This window comes from Megalobrama amblycephala, linkage group LG14, assembly GCF_018812025.1.
Source record: "Megalobrama amblycephala isolate DHTTF-2021 linkage group LG14, ASM1881202v1, whole genome shotgun sequence".
In the NCBI taxonomy this organism is placed as follows: domain Eukaryota; kingdom Metazoa; phylum Chordata; class Actinopteri; order Cypriniformes; family Xenocyprididae; genus Megalobrama; species Megalobrama amblycephala.
In genome coordinates this window covers 7,909,116-7,921,252 of record NC_063057.1, presented here as the reverse complement: position 1 = coordinate 7,921,252, position 12,137 = coordinate 7,909,116, and the positions used below count along the sequence as shown (strand labels likewise).

The 12,137-nt window shown below is 35.1% G+C and overlaps 1 protein-coding gene across 5 annotated transcripts in view; it reads left to right on the top strand.

Moving 5' to 3' along the window:
• The first annotated feature begins 285 nt into the window (after positions 1 to 285).
• mical3b (microtubule associated monooxygenase, calponin and LIM domain containing 3b) overlaps positions 286 to 12,137 on the top strand; it is a 34,032-nt gene continuing 22,180 nt past the window's right edge. The window contains exons 1-12 of one of the 5 annotated variants that reach the window (XM_048155567.1): positions 286 to 609; positions 4,940 to 5,265; positions 5,364 to 5,571; positions 6,707 to 6,820; positions 6,896 to 6,997; positions 9,370 to 9,525; positions 9,702 to 9,802; positions 9,885 to 10,142; positions 11,286 to 11,401; positions 11,490 to 11,616; positions 11,691 to 11,775; positions 11,857 to 12,004. In XM_048155567.1, the coding sequence (XP_048011524.1) occupies positions 5,005 to 5,265; positions 5,364 to 5,571; positions 6,707 to 6,820; positions 6,896 to 6,997; positions 9,370 to 9,525; positions 9,702 to 9,802; positions 9,885 to 10,142; positions 11,286 to 11,401; positions 11,490 to 11,616; positions 11,691 to 11,775; positions 11,857 to 12,004 (1,676 nt within the window). In that variant the 5' untranslated portion in view covers positions 286 to 609; positions 4,940 to 5,004. The remainder of the gene's footprint in view (positions 610 to 4,939; positions 5,266 to 5,363; positions 5,572 to 6,706; positions 6,821 to 6,895; positions 6,998 to 9,369; positions 9,526 to 9,701; positions 9,803 to 9,884; positions 10,143 to 11,285; positions 11,402 to 11,489; positions 11,617 to 11,690; positions 11,776 to 11,856; positions 12,005 to 12,137) is intronic. The other 4 variants (XM_048155568.1, XM_048155571.1, XM_048155570.1 and 1 more) reach the window with 4 other exon arrangements.

The window sequence follows — 12,137 nt, the reverse complement described above, 5'->3', positions numbered from 1 at the left end:
CAAGTGTTATAGTTTAAGGTTATGTTCTCCAGATCTCTCTGTTTTTCTTCCACCTCTCCTCTCTCACCCGCCCTCATCTACGCTCTGTAATCTCTTTAAGAAGCCTCCGTCCCGGGGTAAATCAGATTAGATTTAGGGCTGCTTTCTATAACACACCAACACTAACCACCAGCAGATCCCCTGCAATACTGAATAATGAATCTGTACGATTAACATGCGCCGCCTGGGATATGCGAATCATCTACAGTATGTATGTATGTATGTGTGTGTTTCCTGAAAGACAATGTTTGTGTTTGTTGCCTGTTTAAAAGTGTGTGTGTACAGAGGAGGAGTCAGCATGTGCCTGGTAGCTCCTTCCTCTGACCTTGGTTACAGAGAGATGGAGAGAGAAAGAGGACAGAGTGCGTGTGCATGAGTGTGTGTGTGTGTGTGTGTGTGTGTGTGAAGCGGTGGAGCTAATTCCTGCACTGCAGCTGTGTATATGACACCAGAGTTAATGTGGCTCCAACAGCTCTAGATCCACTTGGGAACTTGCCAGAGAGAAACAGAGCGAGAGAAGAGGAAGGAAAGCATGTCAGCAGCATGTGCACGCCACAGAGAAGCAGCACGGTAAGTATCACTTGCTAGTGTTGAATTGAATGTATTTGTGTGTGTGTCACTCCGGTGCAGCAGTGTTGATGCTTTGTGACAGTCTGATTCAGATGCTCAGTATGATATGGAAAGAGCTGAAAAGGCATATGACTGCAGCTGATGGATAGTCAATCATGGTACATGCTTGCATGGTAACACTTTGACTCTACTGTATGTACTTAATGATTAGCTTTATAGTTTCATTAATATGTGCATATGCTGATTTAGTTTCACGGTGTAATTAATGTCTGAATGGCTGACTACAGGAAAAACTGTGATCGATCCTCTTTCTGCAGCACTTTCCTTGCTCTCTGTAATCCTCTGCTCTCAATCGGCACAGCAGTCAATCACTGAGACATTTGGGAGGAGAGAGAGGGGAATAAGGATATTGATACAAGTCATTCATTTTAATGATGATGCTCCAGGGTTTTGCCCTCCATTTATGGTGCACATGATCATGTGTGGATGATGTCCAATGCAGTGGAATTTTCATTTTGAGAGTCACTTGTTCTTGAGTTTGCATGAAAATGCTTGTGTTGTGAGCATTCGTGAGGATATTCTTTGCTTAAAGGAATAAAGCATGTGAAAATTAAAATTCTGTCATCATTTACGCACCCTCAAATCTGTTTGACTTTCTTTCTTCCGTGGAGCGCAAAAGGAGACGCTTAGCAGAATGTTCACGCTGCTCGGAGACCAAGTTATGTCAAGCTACAAAAATGACAAAAAAATACCATAAAAGTGGACTTGTGTGTCATCCGAAGTCATAAAATGGTTTTGCATGAGGAACAGACCAAAGACCAAAATGTAATTTTTATGATTTGAATATGTACATATTGAAATGTGAGACTTTACAAGCAGTTATAAATCTTGAGAACAAATTAATTTTGCATCATTAATGTCAAACCTGGTGTCTTGATGTTACAGAGCCCCTAAAGGGACATGGTGGTGGGACAAAATATGAGATGGGAGGAAAATATATATGTTTAAAAACTTTTGTGTTCCCCTGAGAAACTTTGCTTTCGCAAATGCAAAGTTTCTTGGGGGAACGCAAAACAAGAAAGTGCATCCATCCATCATAAACATACTCCACACGGCTCCGGGCGATTAATAAAGGCCTTCTGAAGTGAAGCGATGCATTTGTGTGAGAAAAATATCCATATTTAACAAGTTATTAAGCAAAATATCAAGACCGCCTTCCATATTCATAAAGGAATACCAATAAGTAATGTACACCTAGGATGGCTTGAGGGTGAGTAAATCTTGGGGTAATTTTTATTTTAAAGTGAACAAATCCTTTAAATTTTGCTCTTAATATAAGCTATCATATGACATCAGGAAACTTAGAATATATGTTTAGGATTCTTTTATTGTGCTTTTTGTCATTTTGGGAGCTTGATAGCTCCTGGTCACCATTCAGTTTTGTGACAGACTTTCCATTTTTGAGTCAGCACAGTCATTAAAGGTGGTAAAGAGGATGTTTTGTTTTATACATTTTTGCAATATTACTTGAAACTGTCTTTACTAACTGATAAAAGACTATTTATTAGGTGCACTGAAAGGAATAATATTAATATACATCATCTGTGCACGAGGTAGGGCCTTAAAAACATCAGCCAATCGTTTATGTGATCATCGCGTAAACGATTGGCCCTCTGGCTTGTCAATCACTGCCATGAGTTCCTTGTGAAAGACGTGCGTGGATTGGCTCTGTGGCTTGTCAATCACTGCCATGACGTTCCTTGTGAGAGACGAGCGTGGCTGCGCGCTCCAGTAACTTTCCACACTCTACAGGCGCCGCATGCAATGTTTTTGTCAGGAGACAGGAGTAACAACTGCAGATTATGTGTTACCTGCGTTGAGTCCGACATAATGAATCCACTAACACGACACAGCGAATACCGGTGGTAAACACTCGCACGAGTTTTGGGAGGCATTCCCTCGAAATGAGCTTACGCATACACTCATTTCAAAAACTCACTAACAGTCTTTGGTTTCTCAGTCGACGAAAAGATCCTCTTTTGCACCTTTAAAGCTCATAGTTGAAAGATTAGATTGACAGTCAACTTTTCTAACCCATAATTCCCAGGAGTTAATGCCAGGCTGACCCCATGTACCTCTAAAGGTCCCCCATTTTCCAGATACTGTATCTATGTGTCTGCTTTAGTGGGTTTAAACAATCAAATCACACTTGATATATCATATTCTGTTTTAGAGATAAGACACAGATGTGCACAGATTATACTGTCATCAATTTAAAAGACAAGTGAGCACAAGAAGGAAAGAAAATCAGCCATAATAATGATTTGGACACCAAAGTCACACTGAAATAATCTGCTTATCATTGCATATAATCACGAGATATCAAATCAGGCGTCATCTGCAAACTCATTTAATGAGTCATTCTTATGTAGGCGCTTAGAGGTCAAACTATTTATCCAGGCTGGATTGCAGAGCTGAATAGTAGAGCTGAATGAATTCAAGTCAATGCAGTTGCTGTAATCTTTTGTAATGTGTGTAATGAATTGGCTTACTGTCTGTCATTTATTGATGACTCTAAGGAGCACTGCAAACCCCACCCCTTTTATGTAACAGCCAATCAGAATCAGTGTGGGAGCCACTGACCACTGTAAACAAATTTAAGCTATTTTATATAGATTATATATAGATTAGTCTAATCTATTTAATCTATATCCCTGATATAATATAAAAATACAGTACAGTCCAAAAGTTTGGAACCACTAAGATTTTTAATGTTTTTAAAAGAAGTTTCATCTGCTCACCAAGGCTACATTTATTTAATTAAAAATACAGTAAAAAAACAGTAATATTGTGAAATATTATTACAATTTAAAATAACTGTTTTCTATTTGAATATATTTGACAAAGTAATTTATTCCTGTGATGCAAAGCTGAATTTTCAGCATCATTACTCCAGTCTTCAGTGTCACATGATCCTTCAGAAATCATTCTAATATGCTGATCTGCTGCTCAAGAAACATTTAATGTGTACAATTGTACAAAATATTTGTGTACAATATTTTTTTTCAGGATTATTTGATGAATCGAAAGTTCAAAAGAACAGTGTTTATCTGAAATCTAATCTTTTGTAACATTATAAATGTCTTTACTGCCACTTTTGATTGATTTAATGCATCCTTGCTGAATAAAAGTATTCATTTCTTTAATTTCTTTTCAAAAGAATAAAAATAAAAATTCTTACTGACCCCAAACTTTTGAACGGTAGTGTATAATGCTACAGCTTTGTATTTCAGATAAATGCTGTTCTTTTGAACTTTCTATTCATCAGGGAATCCTGGAAAAAAAGTACACAACTGTTTTCAACATTGAAAATAATCATAAATGTTTATTGAGCAGCAAATCAGCATATTAGAATGATTTCTGAAGGATCATGTGACACTGAAGACTGGAGTAATGATGCTGAAAATTCAGCTTTGCATCACAGGAATAAATTACTTTGTCAAATATATTCAAATAGAAAACAGTTATTTTAAATTGTAATAATATTTCACAATATTACTGTTTTTTACTGTATTTTTAATTAAATAAATGTAGCCTTGGTGAGCAGACGAAACTTCTTTTAAAAACATAAAAAATCTTAGTGGTTCCAAACTTTTGGACTGTACTGTATATTTAAGATATAATACAATATATAACCATGTTGCAAATAACATTTACAAAACTGGCGAAATTAAACAACACTTTTTTATTATTTACATTAAACATCACTTTTATTTTATATTTATTCAAAATTCACTATTTGAGATTTTGCATTATTTAATTTTTTTGTAGAACTGACAATAATGATGATCATAAAATTTCAAAATATCAGCTTATTAATCTCTCTGAAACATATATTTATGTTATATGTATACAATATATATATAACATATAATAATTTGTAGGATAGTGATAAAGTATTGTGTATGTGTGCAGCCCCGGAGAATGAGACAAATGATATTTCAATTTCAATTCAAATAATTTAATTTCAATATAAATATTTATTTTCCTTGAGCATTCTATTGTATAATCAATGACACACTGAGTGTCACTGAGTTGAGGAGCTAATGAGAGACGTGTGTCTGAGTGCAGCATGATGTGCAGATGAATAGAGAGATTGAAGAACGTGGCAGAACTTTTGCTGACGCATCTGCTTCACAGCCTATCTATGCAAATTGCTTCTCTTTCTTTTTATCTCCATCAGACCAATAAAGATGAAATTCTCTATTCCCTATTCCAAGTTCATCTCTTCCCTCACCCTGCAGTCCTGGAAATAATTTCTCTTTCTCAGATGTCCTGTGTCTGGTGCGTTCTGGAGATGAGCTGACTCCTGTGTGGGTCTTGTGAGAAGCAGACATGTGGGACGGACGGTCTGAGACGTGTCATGCACATGCCCTGTTCGACGCCTTCGTGCAGGCCGGCACATGTAAGGAGACCCTCAGGGCCTTCCAGGAGCTGTGTGAAGAGCTGAAGCTGCATCCCGTCGGTCAGCCGCAGTTCTACCACACCCTGAGGAGCAGACTGCACTACTGGAAGGCCAAAGCACTGTGGGCCAAACTGGACAAAAGAGCCAGCCAGAAAGAGTACATGAGAGGCCACGCTTGCACCAGCACCACGGTACAAACACAGGGTCACCCGCAATGCATCGCAAGAGAGAGTTCTCTTCCCTAGTGTGTCGAAAGGTGATTTACATGTCCGTTTTGTTGTGTGTTCAGTGTCTGATCATAGGTGCAGGTCCGTGTGGACTGCGGACAGCTATAGAGCTGGGATTTCTGGGTGCCAGGGTGGTTCTTGTGGAAAAGCGTGATGCTTTCTCACGGAATAATGTTCTACATCTCTGGCCCTTCACCATTCAGGACCTCCGTGGTTTGGGGGCCAAAAAGTTCTATGGAAAGTTCTGTGCTGGAGCAATAGACCATATCAGTGAGTAAACATGAGATCAAAATTTAATCAAAATTTGATTTACTTCAATTTTTTTTACTTTCTTAATACACATTGTGCACAATTTATCAGTGCAAATCATTTCAAAGGAAAAAAAAGTTTGTTTTCATAATCCTTCATCAAAATTGCTCCACCTCTAAAACAACTTTTTTTCTGGATGACATCATTTAGGCCACTATTTGTCAACGCCCACTTTTTACAATCCAATCAATTCCCAGTGAATCAATAAAAGTCCCGACTTTTTTCTCGTTATATTAAATGTTACATTAAATGTTTTGGATGGCATTTAATGCTCATTAAGATAATTAAAATAAGATTTTCATGTTAATTTGATTATAACAACATGTGTGCAGGTATTCTTTTAATTTATTGGTATTAATTGCTATTTGATATTTAAATAGTATGAAATTTGTATGTCCTTTTTTTTATATTTTACATTTAATTAATAAAAACTTTAAATATTTAATAAGTAGATTTATATTAAATTTAAATTTTATGTATTAAATAAATATAGCAAATATCAAAATGAATATCTTTTTCTTATAATGTACATTATAATGTTGTGATTCCTAAATTCACTTGTAATATTTAAAATTATTTATTTTTGTTTTAGACTAAATAGTACAGAAATTTAAAGTTTGTCAAACTAAAAAAAACCGAAAAATAAATAATTTTAAAACTATCAGCCATAACATAAAATAATTATTATCTAAACAGTATCAGCCATTTTTATATATATCAGGATTTTTATAAAGCTGTAATTTTTATTCATATATTTCATAACTAATTTTAGTGAGTTTTACATATCAAATTTAACATAAAATATGCTTTGAAAACTATGCAGTTTTAAAAATAATACAAAGAATCTGATTAATATGATTTTTTGTAGTGTATTCTGAAAGCATTTGTGATATTCTCATGAATTGATTTTATTGTGTATTTACACTATTTACTGTCCCTACCTTTTTCTCATTATTTATTATGTTTTAAAGTTATAATTTTAAAGTAAGTTTGAATGGTATTCCATGCTCATGGTATTCAATGCTCAAGATCATTTAAATCACATTTTTATGTTTTATGTTCACATTTTCATCAACATCTACGTATTTATATGCAGGTATTCGTCAGCTGCAGCTGATGCTTTTGAAGGTGGCCTTGTTATTGGGTGTTGAAGTTCACGTGAATGTGGAGTTCAAACATCTACTGGAACCTCCAGAGAACCAGGAGAAACGTAAGAGAAATGTAACAAATTCACCCTAATTTTAAATGCAAATTAATTGACAATTTTCATGTTTGTCCTGTTCAGGTGTTGGCTGGCGAGCAGAGGTCCACCCCAGCTCTCATCCAGTCAGACAGCTGGAGTTTGATGTCGTTATTGGTGCAGACGGCAGAAGAAATACCTTACCAGGTATCTGCAAAAACACTTTGGTCTCAGATCTATTGTACTCACATATTATCCTATCAGAAATGCACCAAACAGATGCTTAGTCAGTGGTTAATATAAACCCTTATTGGTCATGGTGGCAGTGTCTTCCTGGGTTCACACCATTTATAAACTGTAGTTCCTCAGTTTCTTGCTAATTCTTCCCTTTTTTTTCTAACCGAAAAATGTGTGCTGACAGTTTGTACTCTAATTTGTACTTTAGTTTGAGTCATAGGAAATGACGCTACTCATACTGTGGTTAACTAGTGACAAAAGCTAAAAAAATCCCACCGCTTTAGGCTTAAGATGTGCAAAGAAATCTAAAAGATGCAGTGGCAAAATATGTGATATATGTGTGATATAGGTAATATATATAAAATACTAAAATAAAAAGCAATTTTATATTTGATATGTCTTGTTTTTACCATGTATACCATGTTATTACTATATATATATATATATATATATATATATATATATATATATATACAGTACAGTCCAAAAGTTTGGAACCACTAAGATTTTTAATGTTTTTAAAAGAAGTTTCGTCTGCTCACCAAGGCTACATTTATTTAATTAAAAATACAGTAAAAAACAGTAATATTGTGAAATATTATTACAATTTAAAATAACTGTTTTCTATTTGAATATATTTGACAAAGTAATTTATTCCTGTGATGGCAAAGCTGAATTTTCAGCATCATTACTCCAGTCTTCAGTGTCACATGATCCTTCAGAAATCATTCTAATATGCTGATCTGCTGCTCAAGAAACATTTAATGTGTACAATTGTACAAAATATTTGTGTACAATATTTTTTTTCAGGATTATTTGATGAATCGAAAGTTCAAAACAACAGTGTTTATCTGAAATCTAATCTTTTGTAACGTTATAAATGTCTTTACTGCCACTTTTGATTGATTTAATGCATCCTCGCTGAATAAAAGTATTCATTTCTTTAATTTCTTTTCAAAAAATTAAAAATAAAAATTCTTACTGACCCCAAACTTTTGAACGGTAGTGTATAATGCTACAGAAGCTTTGTATTTCAGATAAATGCTGTTCTTTTGAACTTTCTATTCATCAAGGAATCCTGAAAAAAAAAGTACACAACTGTTTTCAACATTGAAAATAATCATAAATGTTTATTGAGCAGCAAATCAGCATATTAGAATGATTTCTGAAGGATCATGTGACACTGAAGACTGGAGTAACGATGCTGAAAATTCAGCTTTGCATCACAGGAATAAATTACTTTGTCAAATATATTCAAATAGAAAACAGTTATTTTAAATTGTAATAATATTTCACAATATTACTGTTTTTTACTGTATTTTTAATTAAATAAATGTAGCCTTGGTGAGCAGACGAAACTTCTTTTAAAAACATTAAAAATCTTAGTGGTTCCAAACTTTTGGACTGTACTGTATATATATATATATATATATATATATATATATATATATATATGTAGAGAGATAGAGAGAGAGAGAAGTATAACACTGCAGTAGAAAATATCATCTTGTGCATCATGAACTGAGGAATGTGAGGTGACAAGAAGCCTATCACATGCTCTCTGCTTTTCAGTCATGTATAGCAGACAGTTCCCCTTTTCTAATTTTACCCTGATTTGGACGTCTTTATATGACTAATTCATTTTATGGGTTTTTTAAAGGGGACATATTGTGCAAAATATACTTTTATAAGTGTTTGCACACACATGTGTGTCCACAGTGTATGTAAACAACCAGCCTATAAAAATCCACCCACTCCTTTTCATAATCCCCATAAATCATAATCAGTCTCTCTAAACACACAGTTCCAGATTTCCCTCTGCTCTTACAAAAGAGTATTGAAGCCCTGCCCATGACTGGTGACGATCTGAATCAACTCCACAGCAACTACATAAATGTATCTACTAACCATTCAGAAACTTCCAGTCAAGTTGTAACTTCTTCCTGAGTCTCTCCATCAGTGCTCGACTCCAGTTTGAACAATGTAAGGCTGAACACCGTTACTAACAGTTGTCATTTTGGCTGCGTGAGATTCTCCAGCTTTGTTGGTGTTGATTATCTGAAGCGCGAGCTGTTAAAGCTCCGCCCTCTTCTGGAAAGTGGGCGGGAGCAGCAGCTCATTTGCATTTAAAGGGACACACACAAAAACGGTGTGTTTTTGCTCACACCCAAATAGAGGCAAATTTGACAAGCTATAATAAATTTTCTTTGAAGTATTTTGTGCTGAAACTTCGCAGACACATTCTGGGGACACCAGAGACTTATATTACATCTTGTGAAAAGGGGCATTATAGGTCCGCTTTAAACTACTGTGTTAGGGTTTGAAATGTCTGTGTCCGGTAGGGTTTCGCAGGAAGGAGTTTCGGGGGAAACTGGCTATTGCTGTGACAGCGAATTTCATCAATCGCAACACCACTGCTGAGGCTAAAGTGGAGGAGATCAGCGGTGTCGCCTTCATCTTCAACCAGAGGTTTTTCCAGGACCTCCGGCAAGCTACCGGTACTAAATTATTTCAGTGTAACTATAACATCACCTCAGTTTAAAGATGCACTCAACTGCATTTTAAGCAACTAATACATGTTTGCACAGTGAGGCACTTTTGTCTTCTCTAATATGAATGAGTTTATCGTGTTTAAGATGATGTAAACATAATGCATATCATCTTTTCTGTTCAGGAATTGATCTTGAGAACATAGTATATTACAAAGACGACACTCACTACTTTGTAATGACCGCCAAAAAACAAAGCCTTCTGGACAAAGGAGTCATTCTGCATGTGAGTCGTCAATGTTGCGTGCAAGTATCTGCGTATACTACACACTATTTTGAGCGATTATTCTCTTATATTTGTTTTGCAGGATTATGCTGACACTGAGATGCTGCTGTCCAGGAATAACGTGGACCAGAATGCACTGCTCTCGTATGCCCGTGAAGCAGCTGATTTCTCCACCAATCATCAGCTTCCTACACTGGACTTTGCCATCAACCACTATGGGCAGCCAGATGTGGCCATGTTTGACTTTACCTGCATGTACGCCTCTGAGAATGCAGCACTGGTGCGCCAGCGCAGGGGACACCCTCTGCTGGTCGCTCTGGTGGGGGATAGTTTACTAGAGGTGAGAGCAAGAAGAATAAACAGTGCAAAAAATTTTATTATCAAGGCGTTTTTCTTGTTTTGCAGTTAAGTATCCAAAACCTTAACCTTAAAACAAGACAAATTAACCTGAGAGGAAAAATTGTATTAGAAAAACCGCATACAAAGTATATCGGTATCTTATCGGTTATCGGCTTCTATATTGTTTTATTATTTATCGGTATAGTTTTTTAAATTGATATATTAGATATTTAAATTAGTACAACATTTTCTCTACTTTTTCTACCACTTAAAACATTTATAATTTAATGAATAGTTTTATATTAAAATTATAAATAATATTTTAATGTATTAAATAAATATTTGTATCATATCAGTTATTAGCCTATATCAAAGTTTTTTTTTTATTTATCTGTATAGTTTTTTATTGATATTGTATATTTAAATAAGTACAAACTTTTCTTTACTTTTTATATCTACCTCTTAAAACATTAATAATTTAATAAATAGATTTGTATTAAAATTATAAATAATATTTTCAAGTATTTAATAAATAAATAATTATACTTTTTATATACTATACATTATAACGTTGTGATGCCTAAATTCACTTGTATAATTTAAAATGTTTTATTTTTTGTTTTTAGTGTTTTATTTTTAATTTATTTACACTAGATAGTTTTTAAAATCAGGATTTTGGAGCATGATATTAATAAATGTTTAATTAAAAGCATCAATAAATAAATAGCATCATAATTTATTGATTTTTTTTCACACTGTATTTATTTATTTATTAAATCTATATAGTATAGAATATTAATATTTGGCATCTATCAGCTATAATATGAAAATATTTATTGGCTAAGCGATATCGGCCAGAATTTTTAATATCGGTAGATTTTAATATTATATATTATATATTTAAGATTTTAGCATATTTCGTCACTTATTCATATACTTCTGTGTGTATTAAGCTTAAAAGTCTACAAATATAATCTATACTTTAAAAATTAGTTAATATATTATATTGCTTCTCAATTTAATCCTACTTTAAGGATGTTTAGATATTTATATTGGAAAATTAGTACATTCTGAAAGGTTTCGTAATATTTTCAGGTGTTGTTGGTTCTGATTTTGTTGATTTTAAACATTTTTTTTCTTAAAGCCATTCTGGCCAATGGGAACAGGAATTGCTCGGGGCTTCCTGGCAGCCATGGACACGGCCTGGATGGTTCGCAGCTGGGGTCAGGGTAACACCCCTTTAGAGGTTCTTGCTGAGAGGTCAGAGCTCAAATGGATCCAAATGAAGATTCAGTTTAGGAATCTTAATTCTCTTCTAATATTCCCCTCTGTTTCTTCCCTATCTCAGAGAGAGCATATTTCGGTTGCTTCCTCAGACAACACCAGAAAACGTCAGTAAAAACTACAGCCAGTACAGCGTGGATCCTGCTAGCCGCTATCCCAACATCAATGTGCAACTCATCAGCGCTGCTCAGGTTAGAAACATGCAGTCCTAATCGAGTCGTAACCAGTGAAGATGATCATGATGATGCTGAAAATGTGTGTACAGGTGCGTCATCTCATAGACACAGGTGAGGGTCCGGTTTTGCACCTTGATGCAGTTAGCTCCCCACACCCAAGACTTACACGGCAAGGTAAGTGTGACTTCATATATAACATCTCCCATGTATACAGTCATACACAATCTCACATGTTCTCTCTGTGTGTGTGTATAGAGTCAATGGCTCGTTACAGTAAGCTGCTGACCTGGTGTCAGGAGCAGACGCACGGTTACATGAATGTGTGTGTGACGGACTTCACAACTTCCTGGAGGAGCGGCCTGGCCCTGTGTGCTCTCATTCACAGATTCAGGCCTGACCTCATGTGAGTCCACACTCTTTAATCTGGGTATGAATTAGGGTTGTGGCGTAGTCATTACAGATAAGGGCTGGTAACCAAGTTTACAGGTTTAATTACATTTGAGCGAGTTTGAAAAGGGCCAAATTGGCTAGACGAT